At 49.5% G+C, this 13,702-nt stretch overlaps 1 protein-coding gene across 4 annotated transcripts in view; it reads left to right on the top strand.

Moving 5' to 3' along the window:
- Positions 1-13,702, top strand: part of ZFR (zinc finger RNA binding protein) — a 77,019-nt gene that overhangs the window by 48,003 nt on the left and 15,314 nt on the right. For 3 of the 4 annotated variants that reach the window (XM_073543891.1, XM_073543892.1, XM_073543889.1), the window contains exons 16-17: positions 9,688-9,829; positions 13,288-13,385. In XM_073543891.1, coding sequence (XP_073399992.1) covers positions 9,688-9,829; positions 13,288-13,385 — 240 coding nt within the window. The remainder of the gene's footprint in view (positions 1-9,687; positions 9,830-13,287; positions 13,386-13,702) is intronic. The other variant, XM_073543893.1, reaches the window with a different exon arrangement.

Below are 13,702 nucleotides of genomic sequence, written 5' to 3'. Positions count from 1 at the left end.
CATTTTCCCTCAAGACAAAGCCCTAGCACTCCGACAAGGACAAGGAGTCCGGAAGCTTCTGCAACCAGTCCCTCACACCATTCGGTTTGTGATGAGGGTACTAGGGAAGATGGTGGCCGCAATGGAAGCGATTCCATTTGCCCAATTTTATCTTTGCCCCCTGCAGCACGCCCTTTTGTCATCTTGGGACAAGAACCCGTTCACGCTCGATCATCGGTGCCGGTTGTCCTCTCAAGTCAGACAGTCACTAGAGTGGTGGACGATCAGTTCCTCCCTTCAGGGGAAACCCTTTCCCCCAAATCAGTGGCTGGTGGTCACAGCCGACGCCAGCCTCCTCGGCTGGGGAGCAATTTTTCGCCACCACACGGCCCAGGGGCAATGGTCGCAACAGGAGGCATGCCTCCCCATCAATTTGTTGGAAATACGAGCGGTTTGACTGGCGCTGCAACATTTTCAGCACCTTGCAGCAGGTCTCCCCGTCCGGATTCAATCGGACAACGCCACCGCGGTGACTTACGTAAATCATCAAGGGGGCACCCGCAGCAGGGCAACCATGCGCGAGGTGGGACACGTGCTTCACTGGGCCGAGAGGAACCATTCGGTAATATCGGCGGTCCACATCCCGGGCGTGGAAAATTGGGCGGCGGACTTCCTCAGCCGGCAGGGTGACGCGTCCGGGGAATGGTCTCTGCACCCCGAAGTCTTCCAGCAGATATGCCAACGGTGGGGAACACCGGATGTGGATCTGATGGCCTCCAGGGTGAACGCCAAGGTACCCATGTTCGTCGCTCAGTCTCGGGACCCGCGGGCGATGGCCGTGGATGCGTTGGTTCTGCCATGGAACCAGTTTCGCTTTCCATACTTGTCCCCCCCGCTGCCACTACTGAGGGTCCTCAAGAAGATCAAAACAGAAGGGATTCCAGCGATTCTGCTGGCCCCGTCGAGCGTGGTACGCAGATCTAGTGCAGCTGCTCGCCGACGTCCCATGGCGACTGCCAGAGCGCCCAGATCTACTGTCCCAGAGCCCGATCTTCCACCCGAACTCAGGGGCCCTGTGTTTGACGGCATGGCCGTTGAATATTGGATTCTGACCCAGGCGGGGTTTGAGCGCAAGGTGGTCGCTACAATGGAAGGTTTTCTTTGCTTGGTGTCGAGATCGCGGGTTTTCTCCACTGACATTCTCTATCCCCAACATCTTGGCTTTTCTCCAGTCGGGCCTAGACTCAGGGTTGGCCCCGAGCTCCCTTAGGAGACAGATATCGGCTTTGTCCATCCTTTTCCAGTGAAAAATTGCTACCAATATGCAGGTGAGGACTTTCATCCAGGGAGTCTCCCACTTGATACCTCCTATAGGGCACCACTGGACGCCTGGGACCTTAACCTGGTCCTGAGTGTGCTGCAGGAAGCGTCATTCGAACGTCTTCAAGATATTTCCTTGTACCTTTCCTGGAAGGTGGTATTCCTGGAAGCCATAACTTCCATTAGGCGAGTCTCTGAGTTGGCGGCCCTATCCTGCTGAGCACAGTTTCTCACCTTCTACAGGGATAAGGTGGTGCTTAGACCAGCTCCCCTCTTTCTGCCGAAGGTAGTTTCTTCATTCCACATTAATGAGGATGTCTTGCCCTCGTTTTGTCCAGCGCCAGTACACCGTATGGAAAAAGCTCTTCACACATTGGACCTGGTGAGAGCACTCAGGAGGTACATGTCGCGGACGGCACCCTTTCGCCAGACGGACTCGCTGTTTGTGCTCCCCGAGGGGCGCAGGAAGGGACTCGCAGCTTCGAAATCGACCATAGCCAGGTGGATCCGTCTATTCAGGAAGCCTACCGCATCAGGGGTGCGCCGGTCCCAGCAGGGATCAGAGCACACTCTACTCGTGAAGTGGGCGCCTCTTGGGTGCTTCGGCACCAGGCTTCGACGGAACAGGTGTGCAAGGCAGCAACCTGGTCCAGCCTGCACACGTTTTCTAAACATTACAATGTCCATACTCAGGCTTCGTCAGATGCGAGCCTGGGTAGAAGGATTCTCCAAGCAGCGGTTGCGCACCTTTAGACATGAGGTGCATGTAGCTTGGATCGGTGAGTCAACTTCCCACCCAGTGACTGCTTTAGGACGTCCCACAGTACCTGTGTCCCCCAATGAGACGAAGGAGAAACATGGATTTTTGTGATAACGCGCCGTAAAATCATTTTCGCCGAGACACTCATTGGGGGGACACAGCACCCACCCTGTTAACCAAGTTGGTTTCTGTTTATTTAATTAATATGCATTTTTGTTGATATTAGGGTGGTTCCTTTCCAGACATATTGTTATCTGCATTAAGGCTGATTTTTTTTGTGTTCTACTGCTGTTGCACTAAACTGGTTTCCGCCCGCAATCGGGGTGATGGTGTAGCATACACCCACAGTACCTGTGTCCCCCAATGAGCGTCTCGGACAAAAGGATTTTACGGTGAGTTATCACAAAAATCCATGTTTCACGACCCTCGGAATCAAGGGAGAGGCGGAAACAGATAAAGCAGCTGAAACTGGGACCACGGGATTACCAGTACATCGCAACCGATGGCCAGTGGATCCCGTGATCTGGCTACAAACGGAGGAACCATGTGTTTCATCCGAGACTCCATGAGGTTGACGTCTGGAGTGCCCCATCTCTGACATATTTGGTCGAAGACTGCAGGATTGAGAGACCACTCGCCCTGATGCAAGATCCTGACGACTGCCCAATTTTCTACCCCGGAATGTGAACGGCTGATATGGCAGGGACGTGATGTTCCGCCCATCGCAGAATCTTTGTCATCTCTGCCATGACCTGTTTGCTGCGAGTCCCGCCTTGGTGGTTTATGTAAGTCGTCGATGGTGATGACCTGCCACCGAAGAAGAAAGGCCTTAGGCGGATAGAATCCACTAGGTCAGGGATTGCCTCACCGTGAGGGGCAGAAGCATAGGTCGGTCTAGGGAGACCGTTTTCTTGTCCCAGGCAGACGAGGGCCAGCTGAAGAGGACGGGTGTGGAACTGGGCGAAGGGCACAGCTTCCATGGAGGCAACCATCTTTCCCAGGACTCTCAAGCAGGACCGAAGGGGGAGAGGGACTGGGCGCTTTAGGGATCTGATTCCCTGGCAGAGGGATGAAAACTTGTCCTTTGGAAGGAAGACACGAGCCCTGGTCATGTCAAACTCCCATGCCCAGGAACACCAGGCGCCGAGTTGGAATCAGGGAGGATTTTTCTCTGACTATCCATCTGAGACCGGCCAGAGTGTCTAGAGTAACCTGAAGACTCTGATCCCAGTCTTGGCGGGATGGCCTTTTGATCAGTAGATCGTCCAGGTAAGGGATTATGAGAATCCCCTTGGAACGAAGGATGGCCATGACTGCTGCCATGACCTTCGTGAAGATCCTGGAGGCAGACGCCAGTCTGAAAGGAAGGGCCGTGAACTGATAATGATCCAGCTGGATCGCAAACCGCAGGAATCTCTGATTTCGCACACAAACAGGAATGTGAAGATAAGCATCCTGAATGTCTACAGAGCAAAGAAATTCTCCTGGTTCCATGGAGGTGATCACTGAGCGTAAGGATTCCATCCTGATGTGGTGGATCCGAACGTGGCGATTCAACTGTTTGAGGTCCAAGATCGGTCAGAGCGAACATTCTTTTTTCGGGACTACAAAAAGGATGAAGTAGAACCCTGAAAACCACTCGTTCCTTGGAACGGGTACGATTACTTCTGTGTTTAAAAGGGAAGAGATGGCCTGAAGAATCCCTGGGGCTTGAGACAGCTGTTTTGGTGGACAAGACAAAAGGAAACGTCTTCCTGGGGGGAAGAAAAGTTGATCTTGTAGCAGGACGTAACGATCTCTGACCCAGGCGTCGTCGACCACCAACAACCATGCAACCCTGAAGAGAAGCCGGCCTCCCACCCTGGAAAGACTTCCAGGTGGGAGTGACCCGTCACTTGGAGGAGAACCTGTGATTGCGGGACCCAGAAGTCTTGGAGGAGCTGCCCTTTGGCCTCCAGTGAGGAGCTGGTTTGAAGGATGGTTTCCTTCTTTCCCCTGAGGCTGAAGAATGGTCCTGCTGGGAGGAGGTTCCTGAAGGAAAAAAAAGGTCGAAAGATATTAGGGTGGTTCCTTTCCAGACATATTGTTATCTGCATTAAGGCTGATTTTTTTTGTGTTCTACTGCTGTTGCACTAAACTGGTTTCCGCCCGCAATCGGGGTGATGGTGTAGCATACACCCACAGTACCTGTGTCCCCCAATGAGCGTCTCGGACAAAAGGATTTTACGGTGAGTTATCACAAAAATCCATGTTTCACGACCCTCGGAATCAAGGGAGAGGCGGAAACAGATAAAGCAGCTGAAACTGGGACCACGGGATTACCAGTACATCGCAACCGATGGCCAGTGGATCCCGTGATCTGGCTACAAACGGAGGAACCATGTGTTTCATCCGAGACTCCATGAGGTTGACGTCTGGAGTGCCCCATCTCTGACATATTTGGTCGAAGACTGCAGGATTGAGAGACCACTCGCCCTGATGCAAGATCCTGACGACTGCCCAATTTTCTACCCCGGAATGTGAACGGCTGATATGGCAGGGACGTGATGTTCCGCCCATCGCAGAATCTTTGTCATCTCTGCCATGACCTGTTTGCTGCGAGTCCCGCCTTGGTGGTTTATGTAAGTCGTCGATGGTGATGACCTGCCACCGAAGAAGAAAGGCCTTAGGCGGATAGAATCCACTAGGTCAGGGATTGCCTCACCGTGAGGGGCAGAAGCATAGGTCGGTCTAGGGAGACCGTTTTCTTGTCCCAGGCAGACGAGGGCCAGCTGAAGAGGACGGGTGTGGAACTGGGCGAAGGGCACAGCTTCCATGGAGGCAACCATCTTTCCCAGGACTCTCAAGCAGGACCGAAGGGGGAGAGGGACTGGGCGCTTTAGGGATCTGATTCCCTGGCAGAGGGATGAAAACTTGTCCTTTGGAAGGAAGACACGAGCCCTGGTCATGTCAAACTCCCATGCCCAGGAACACCAGGCGCCGAGTTGGAATCAGGGAGGATTTTTCTCTGACTATCCATCTGAGACCGGCCAGAGTGTCTAGAGTAACCTGAAGACTCTGATCCCAGTCTTGGCGGGATGGCCTTTTGATCAGTAGATCGTCCAGGTAAGGGATTATGAGAATCCCCTTGGAACGAAGGATGGCCATGACTGCTGCCATGACCTTCGTGAAGATCCTGGAGGCAGACGCCAGTCTGAAAGGAAGGGCCGTGAACTGATAATGATCCAGCTGGATCGCAAACCGCAGGAATCTCTGATTTCGCACACAAACAGGAATGTGAAGATAAGCATCCTGAATGTCTACAGAGCAAAGAAATTCTCCTGGTTCCATGGAGGTGATCACTGAGCGTAAGGATTCCATCCTGATGTGGTGGATCCGAACGTGGCGATTCAACTGTTTGAGGTCCAAGATCGGTCAGAGCGAACATTCTTTTTTCGGGACTACAAAAAGGATGAAGTAGAACCCTGAAAACCACTCGTTCCTTGGAACGGGTACGATTACTTCTGTGTTTAAAAGGGAAGAGATGGCCTGAAGAATCCCTGGGGCTTGAGACAGCTGTTTTGGTGGACAAGACAAAAGGAAACGTCTTCCTGGGGGGAAGAAAAGTTGATCTTGTAGCAGGACGTAACGATCTCTGACCCAGGCGTCGTCGACCACCAACAACCATGCAACCCTGAAGAGAAGCCGGCCTCCCACCCTGGAAAGACTTCCAGGTGGGAGTGACCCGTCACTTGGAGGAGAACCTGTGATTGCGGGACCCAGAAGTCTTGGAGGAGCTGCCCTTTGGCCTCCAGTGAGGAGCTGGTTTGAAGGATGGTTTCCTTCTTTCCCCTGAGGCTGAAGAATGGTCCTGCTGGGAGGAGGTTCCTGAAGGAAAAAAAAGGTCGAAAGGAACGAAAAGGCCTCTGTTGGAGAGGCGTCTTGTCCTGGAATGGGGCAGGGAGGTGCTTTTCCCCCTAGTAGCGTCCGAAATTTTCTGGTCCAACCTGGACCCAAAGAACCTAGAACCCTGGAAGGCCAGGTTGGTGAGTGACTTCTTAGAGGCAGGGTCCGCATTCCACACTTTCAACCAAAAGATGCGGCGAATGGCAATAATGTTGCTGCTTGCTCTGGCGAAACAGGCGGCCGCTCTCCAAAGAGGCAGTCAAGAAGATACTTGCCAGCGTGCACAATCTGGTCTGCCAAATCTGCCAGCTCATCCAAAGAAGCTGCTGCTAAGATGCCCTGGCGAAGCATTTTTGCCCACGCAGATATAGATTTCGCCACCCAGGTGGAGGCGAAACTGGGGCGGAGAGAGGCATCGGTCGCCTCAAAGGCTGATTTGGTCAAGAACTCAATCTGCCTGTCTGTAGTATCCTTAAGAGATGCGCCATCCGGTAAAGACAGAACTGTTTTGGGGGACACTCGAGAGACTGGCTGATCCACCTTAGGGGACTATGCCCATTTGGTGACAAGATCTGGACTGAAGGGATATAGAATGTCTAGCTGTTTCCTTCCCGGAAAACTCTTTCAGGGGTGCTCCCAATGTTTGTCCATAGTGGCCTCAAACTCCTTGTGTTTTGGAAAAGTCCAGCAGGGACGTTTAACCCGTTTGAATGAGACGGAATCGTCCTGAGCGGGAGCCTCGTCCTCTCTTAGCCTTATCTTGGCCATTATCCATGCTCAAACTATCTACCAAGTCCTGCATCCTTGAAGTCTGTTCTGCATCTGAGTCAGACCCGGACTGAGAATCTACATCCGTTCCAAAGTCCACCTCCAAGGAGGGGGAATGGGGAGAGAAGAGCATCCTGGATGCAGTTGAGAGGCCCGGTGAACTGGATGGGGAGCTAGATAGAGCCCGCTTTCTAGATCTTTTACACGATCTGTCCCTGTGAAGGTCGTGGTCAGGTGCATGCGAATCCCCGTCAGAGGCGTTCGGAGGACTGGTGGCGGCAGATAGATGTGGAAGACGTTCTAGGACCTGGACCAGGGACTGGGACACTTTAGTGAGGTCGGAGACCGACTGAGACAAAGCAACAGCCCACTCTGGGGAAGGTATGTGCTCTCATCCCGGGCGTTAGAGTGCTCCTGTGAGGCAGACATGGTGGACGGGCTGCAGGACAGGCAGAAAGGGGACGGCTGACCTGAAGGCCACTTTCTTTTACAGCGGGCGCAGGCGTAATGAGTGACAGTGGGCTTAGCGGGAGGACCAGAAGCCTCTGCAGAGTTGGGCATAAGTCATGTCTAGATGATTGATACTTCTGAGGAGTGACTAAAAAGGGAGACAGGCACGAGAAAGAGAGGGCCAAGCCTACCCGATTCCAGCGATAGACATCAGATTACAGAAGGTTAGCTGTATCCCCCGTTGTGAAGACTAAGAAGCGAGACTGAAGCCAAGGGAAGCGCAGGATTTCCAGAATGTCCCCGTCAGTGTAGAAACAGCAGCACACTGCAGAGTGGGTGGCATGGTTAAGGAGGAGCTGCAGAAGAGGGGGAAGAATCCGGTTGGCTGAATTGTAGGAGGGGCGTGGCCAGTCCTGTGAATCAGCCAACCAGTAAAAAATAAAAACGCCCTTCTGATTGGATGTAGTGTCGGGAGGTGTGGCCGGCCACTGATCTGCCAGCTGGCAAAAACAAAAGTGCTCCCCCAATTGGTAGAGAGGTGGGAGTGAAAAGAGGCGCCGAAAAGACTGGGGGGCATGGCCTAATGAGACCGGAGGTTCTGAGCCGGCGAGGCCCACTATTGGACAAGAAAAAGAGCGCGAAGTTCAAGCGCTCAAAGCGGGAATGCAGGGGAGAGGTGCGGTAATGATCCGGCGAGGCCCCCTGGAGAAAATGGCCGCGGTTCATAAGGGACCCTAGCGAGGTACTGGGACTGTTAAAAAAAAAAAAAAAAAAAAAAGGGAGGGCGGGCGTCCTGCTGCGCAGCTTGCCTGGGGGGGGAGTGCCTGCCCTGATAATGACTCTCAACGTTAAGTACTGGCCTGCTTTGTTGGGGGGGGGGGGGGTGTTACTACGTTACCTGCAGGAATGATGTCTCTGGCTACTCTTCACAGATGAGGATCACATCAGGAGCCCTCGGGTGAGAGGGTCGCTGGCACCAGGGATCCTCCTTCCCGCACAGTCTCCAGATGGTGCAGAAGACTGCATCAACCCCTTACAAGAAGGGGGAGGCCACCTCCGGTGACCACCGTCTGACTCTCATCTCTCTCCGAGTAGAGGGTGAGGAGGGGAAAAGGCAAAGGACCGGCCACCGGAATCACCCTGAAGCACCCCTAAAGGTGATAAAGGATTAGGTTCTGCCTGCGGGTCCAAGAGTGGGCAATGCGGGTGACACCACACTGCTCTCTCGGTCGCATCAGTATGGGAAAACAGGGTGAGAAATTGCACCCTGTTACCCTGAAGTTGAAGAACCTGAAAAACAAAAGGAAAAGATTAATAAAACACAACAGGTGACCTGAAAAGGAAAAGACTGCGGATCTGGGATCAGATCCAGGTTCGCCTCCTACAAAAACTAAGCTTAAACTGAGATACTTGGTGCCTGTCGGTGGGTGTATACTGCTGGGGAGGAGCTATTTCCTTTTTTTTTTTTTTGTTTTTTTTTTTGGCCTAGTGTCAGCCTCCTAGCGACAGCAGCATATACCCATGGGTGTCCCCCAATGAAGCGATAAAAGCATTTTTATGCGCATTTACAGTTTGCTCAAAGACATCTAGACAAGCCTGTGAAATACTGGGACAATATAGTCTTATAGTCTGGTCAGATGAGACCAAACTCTTTGGATGCCATAATACACACATGGTTGGAGGTCAAAAGGCACTGCTTATCACCTGAAAAACACCATAACAGTCACGTTTGAGGTCAGAACATCATGGTATGGGGTTATTTTTCAACATACGGCGTTGGGGAAAGGATGAATGGACAAATGTACCAAGACATTCTTAATAAAAATCTCCTGCGATCTACCAGAATGATGATGAAACAATGGTGAAAATGAAAGCAAGACAGTGATCCCTAACACAGCCAAGGAAACTCTCCATTGGTTTCGGAGACAGAAAATAAAGCGGTGAGAATGGCAGAGTAATCGCCGGGCCAGAATCCAATAGAAAATGTATGAAAGAAACTCAAGCTCAGAGTTCATAGAAGGTGCCCACGGAACCTTCAGGATCTGAAGAGTGTTTTTGTGGAAGAATGGGCCAAAATCGCACCTGAGCAATACCTGCAACTAGTTTCTCCATACAGGAAGCATCTTGAAGTCATCATCCACAAAGGCTTTTGCGTGTTCAATACTTTTTCCCAGTGTAATTTCTAATTATTACACATAATTTATGAACTTGTGTGGTTTGATTTCTTTGCCTGTGTGGATCGGATGGGCTGTTACCAACATCTGGTGAGAATTTTAAGTCCATAGCAACTTTTAGAAATATATTAGAAAATTGGTGACATGTTCATTACTTATTTCACCCACTGTATGTGGGTTTACAGAAATATGGGACAACTCAAAATCCCATCAGCGGGATTGTGCATTGCCATGAGGTGGGCTTAGCAATGGAAAAGGCACATATTGTGGCAAGACCTAATGGGCGGTCACTCAGTGTTGCATACGCTTTCTAGGATCCCATGCTGACTTCTTCCCTTCTTCTTACTGCAGGTGATCAGCCCTGACAAGTACGAGGTGACCAGCTCCATTCCTGAGTCGGCTATCATTTTGAATTCTTGTGCGGAACCTAAAATGCAGGTCACCATATCCCTGACCTCGCCGGTCATCAGAGAAGAAGGCATGCGGGATGGAGGTTGGAAAAAACAACGTTGCTCTCATGATTGCTACATTTCCTCGTTATATATTACTTCTGGGGGATGGTATTTATTAGTGAAGACAAGCGCACACATGGTGTCATCTCTGCTCATGTGAGATGCAGATCTGTAGTATGAGGGAGGGGAAGGGAAATGTTTAGTGTTTTGTTTTTTTCTTGTTCCCATTAATTCATAAGTCTATACACTTGGCCAAAACTCTAGGAAAGTTGGGAAATTGTTAGCATCTTTGATATGAAACGATGTGACACCAGTGTGGCGGTCCTAGTACATTGTGTAACACTCCGGAGACCTCCACAGGCTGCGAGCCCAGGAGCCGCATGGTCCGTGTCTGCCGTATGTTGGGTCTGTTCTTATGTAGGTCAGATAGTGACATTTTGTTTCCTTATCCAGTTACAATGCGACGGGCAAAGTCTAATAAACAGTTTTAGATCACTGCCGATATAGAGGACTCGTTACATGTAGAAATCTAGAGCTGTGGCATTACACCGCACATGGACATTAGATTAAAGGCTGATTTCATTAGACAATATCTGATCAGTATCTACAAAATAATCCCCTTTTTGTCTTTTTTGGGAGAACATTTTGTTTGTAATAGCAAACTTAAAGAGGACCTTTCACCAAATTTTTCATGTTGAACTGAACACAATGTAATAGTAGCTCCTCTTGATTGCGGAGATATTATCAATATAAGTATTTGGTACCTAATGTTAACTTTGAAGTCCTACTGGGTGTTATCAGACCGATTTAACAGGGAGCGTGTACTTCTTCTCCCTGTATGATGCTGACCAATCAAAAGCTGGCAGCAATACTCACAGGAAATAAGAACACGCCCCCAACATAGCTTAGAGCAGTTTTCTCGTGTATGTGTCCATGTGTGGGAGGAGGGGCAGCACACCTGAGTTTAGCTATGTCACATTACAAACTCTTTTATCAGCTCTCATTACTACTGACTGTGTCAGTAATCACTTCTCTTTGGGGGGGGGAATTCTGTTTAACATTTTGACTGCAACCCACCTTCATTCTTAGGAGTCCAGGGGGCGGAGAAACTCAACATCCTCCCCTATACGAGTATGCATGGAGATAGCTATCAGGTACTGATTAGCTCTACCCACTGGACTCCTAAGCCCAGAATGAGTAGAAATTTCAGACAATACAATAGTATTGTATAGAGATTTTTCCCACAACACTACCTATAGATTTGCTTGATAAGACAATGCTGGCAGATCAGACGCCACATTCAGGGAGTGTTGACTTGATCACGTAGTTGTTTGTGATCCCGCAGTCTTTGCTCTAATGTCTATGGCGGGCCCCGTACGCAATTCTGTAAGAACGCTGAGCCCTGTAGTTCGCGAACGTCCTCCTCACCCCATTCATTGCCGCTGGTTTTAATTATTGCATGTTTTCATTGTGATAAAAAAAAAAAGGAAACAAAGCCGTCGTTTGTCTGACCTAGCGTGGATCAGGTGCTGGCGTGATGCTAAATTCTCCTGGGAGGTTTTCTGAAAGACACCATGCAGATATTCTCCAGTAAGGTTTTTTGTTTTTACCGCGCTGTCTGTCACCTAATCTCAGGAAGGCTATGTCTGGATGCCCATAACTCGGCCCGGGGGGGTCATCTCTGCATGTGTTTGCTCCCACCTTGTATTACCAGAACACTGAAGTCTTGCCTATGAATTGATCTGATTTAACCCTTGCTGCTGTGCCTCTCCAGCAGCCGGCACATCTGTGTTCTTCCACCCTTGTAGCTTTCCTTCTATAAAGCCTTGTAGCAGAGAATTGGTCCTGCCAGGAATTGCTGCCAAGTCATCGGAAGGATTTTTGACCAAGGTTGTCTTAGCTCAGTGTCACACCAGCCTCGTCTCACATTGGGGGTTTGGTTGCATAGTGCAGGCATCTGCTTCTTCTCCCTCCCTCCTTCCTTCCTTCAGTCGCAAGCAGTGCTCACACTATTTTCCCGCAACGGGATCCAGCAAGCGTGGCGTTCTGTCAACCGGGGACCAAGCTGGCAGAAATTCTGAGATTTAAGCACTTTAGTTGCGGGCATTATTCATTGCTAATTGCAACTACGTAAACTCACGTTTTTCTCTCTAGCGTGAGCACAAAATAGTGTGGGCACGGCGGTCTATCTCTGATTAACCTCTTACCACCAGGGCTGTTTACAAATAGTGTAAAGTAGTGCACTTTTTTTTGGTTTTTTTTGTTCTCCAGCTAATAATCAAATGATTTGCAAATATTACAGAAGTCTTTTAACGATATATCCTTAAAGGGGTTGTCTCAGCTTCTTCAATGGGAAAATTTGCAAAGTGCTTGTAGATACCAGCAACTGTACAATATATTTCAAAAAAAGTTAAATTTTTTTTTAGCTTTATAGTTGACTGTTAATTTCCTGGGATACCGGCCACCGCTGTGGTGTATCAGAGGTCTGTTTCTTAGGAAAGAGCAGCTGTTCTCTGCCAATACCGCTTTGGAGAGCGCGGAGTTTGGACCAGTGAAGCAGCCAAGTTACTGGTCTACTCTGTCGGTCTTCAAGAGCGCACCGCCTTCTGGCAAGCAAAAGGCCTGGAGGCAGGGGGAGCAGTGCGCTCCTGAAAAAAGCTGATTAGACAACCCCGATGACCATAGACATAAGATGGCTTGTCCATAAGCATGCACCTTTGGGTTGTCAGAGCGCTTTTAAAGGGGTTGTCCACTACTAAGACAACCCTTTTCTGAACTAAATGTTTGGCCCCGATAACTGTACGGGAGATGAGTTTAGGCATTTTTTATTTTATCGGAACCAAACGTTTAGTTCAAGAAGAAGTTGTCCTAGTGGTGGGCAAGCCCTTTAAGTCGATGGAGGCAGCTCGTAATGGAAGAGTCCCTAAATCAGGTCACACCAAAGTTACCCACAGATGCCTGATGTCTAAACACAGAAGGATGTCTCCCCGAAGCCGGCAGTCATCTAATGTCTATGGACAGCATCGCAGAATTTTCAGATCATTTTATTATTTTCTGGAGGGTATAATTTTTTTGAGCCTTTAAGGGGTTGATCAAACCAATGTAAAAAGGACGCAGAAATCCACACTTCATGGGTGGTCTCTGCAAGCAGCAGGGGATGTAGGGAAGTAATGGTGCTGGATTTCTGCATCCTCCCTGTCTTGTGATCTCTGTTCTAGTGCATTGTGAACAACCATCCTTCCTGGGAAAACTTAGTCTGTCCGTGTAGACATAAAAAAGGACTCTGCACCCAGACCCGTCCGAGAAGGCTGCTCTCACGCGTCCCCCTTTCTATAGCTCATTGGTATCTGTAGCACCGCGCCTCGGCTTTGTCTCACCCGTGGATATTTCTCCTCTGAACGGCTTGTGTGACACTGTAGCTATATGGAAGGATGTGTCTTGCTCTCCTGGTCAAACACCCGTCCCTCACTGCACTTCTGCCAATTCAATTCATTTTTAGATGTCACCTCGGTTATGGTGAAAGACCCACCGGACGTCTTGGACAGGCAAAAATGCCTTGACGCTCTGGCTGCTCTACGCCACGCTAAGTGGTTCCAGGTTCGCAACATCATTTTACTTTCTTCTTGTAGCCTTATGAGAGAATCGCACCATCAATGTTATAATCTGTCGCATAGTAAACACACGCTTTGTCCGTGATTATGTGAAGTAACGTGGAAAATAATTTAAGAAAATAATAATTTATATGACCAGAAAAACATGGACGGACGATCCTTCTAATGCTTCTCAACTCACATCCCGTTACTTTTTTTTTTTTTTTATTTGAATTATATTTGTATTTTTTTTTTTTTTTTCCCCATATATTTTAATTTTTTTCTGGTCATTGAGTCGTCATTATGCAAAGACTGACTCGTTAT

The sequence above is a fragment of the Dendrobates tinctorius genome, unplaced genomic scaffold, assembly GCF_039654945.1.
Source record: "Dendrobates tinctorius isolate UK_male_01 unplaced genomic scaffold, ASM3965494v1 ptg000135l, whole genome shotgun sequence".
NCBI lineage: Eukaryota > Metazoa > Chordata > Amphibia > Anura > Dendrobatidae > Dendrobates > Dendrobates tinctorius.
The sequence above is the reverse complement of the archived record's forward strand: the minus strand, read 5'-3'. Positions and strand labels throughout refer to the sequence as shown.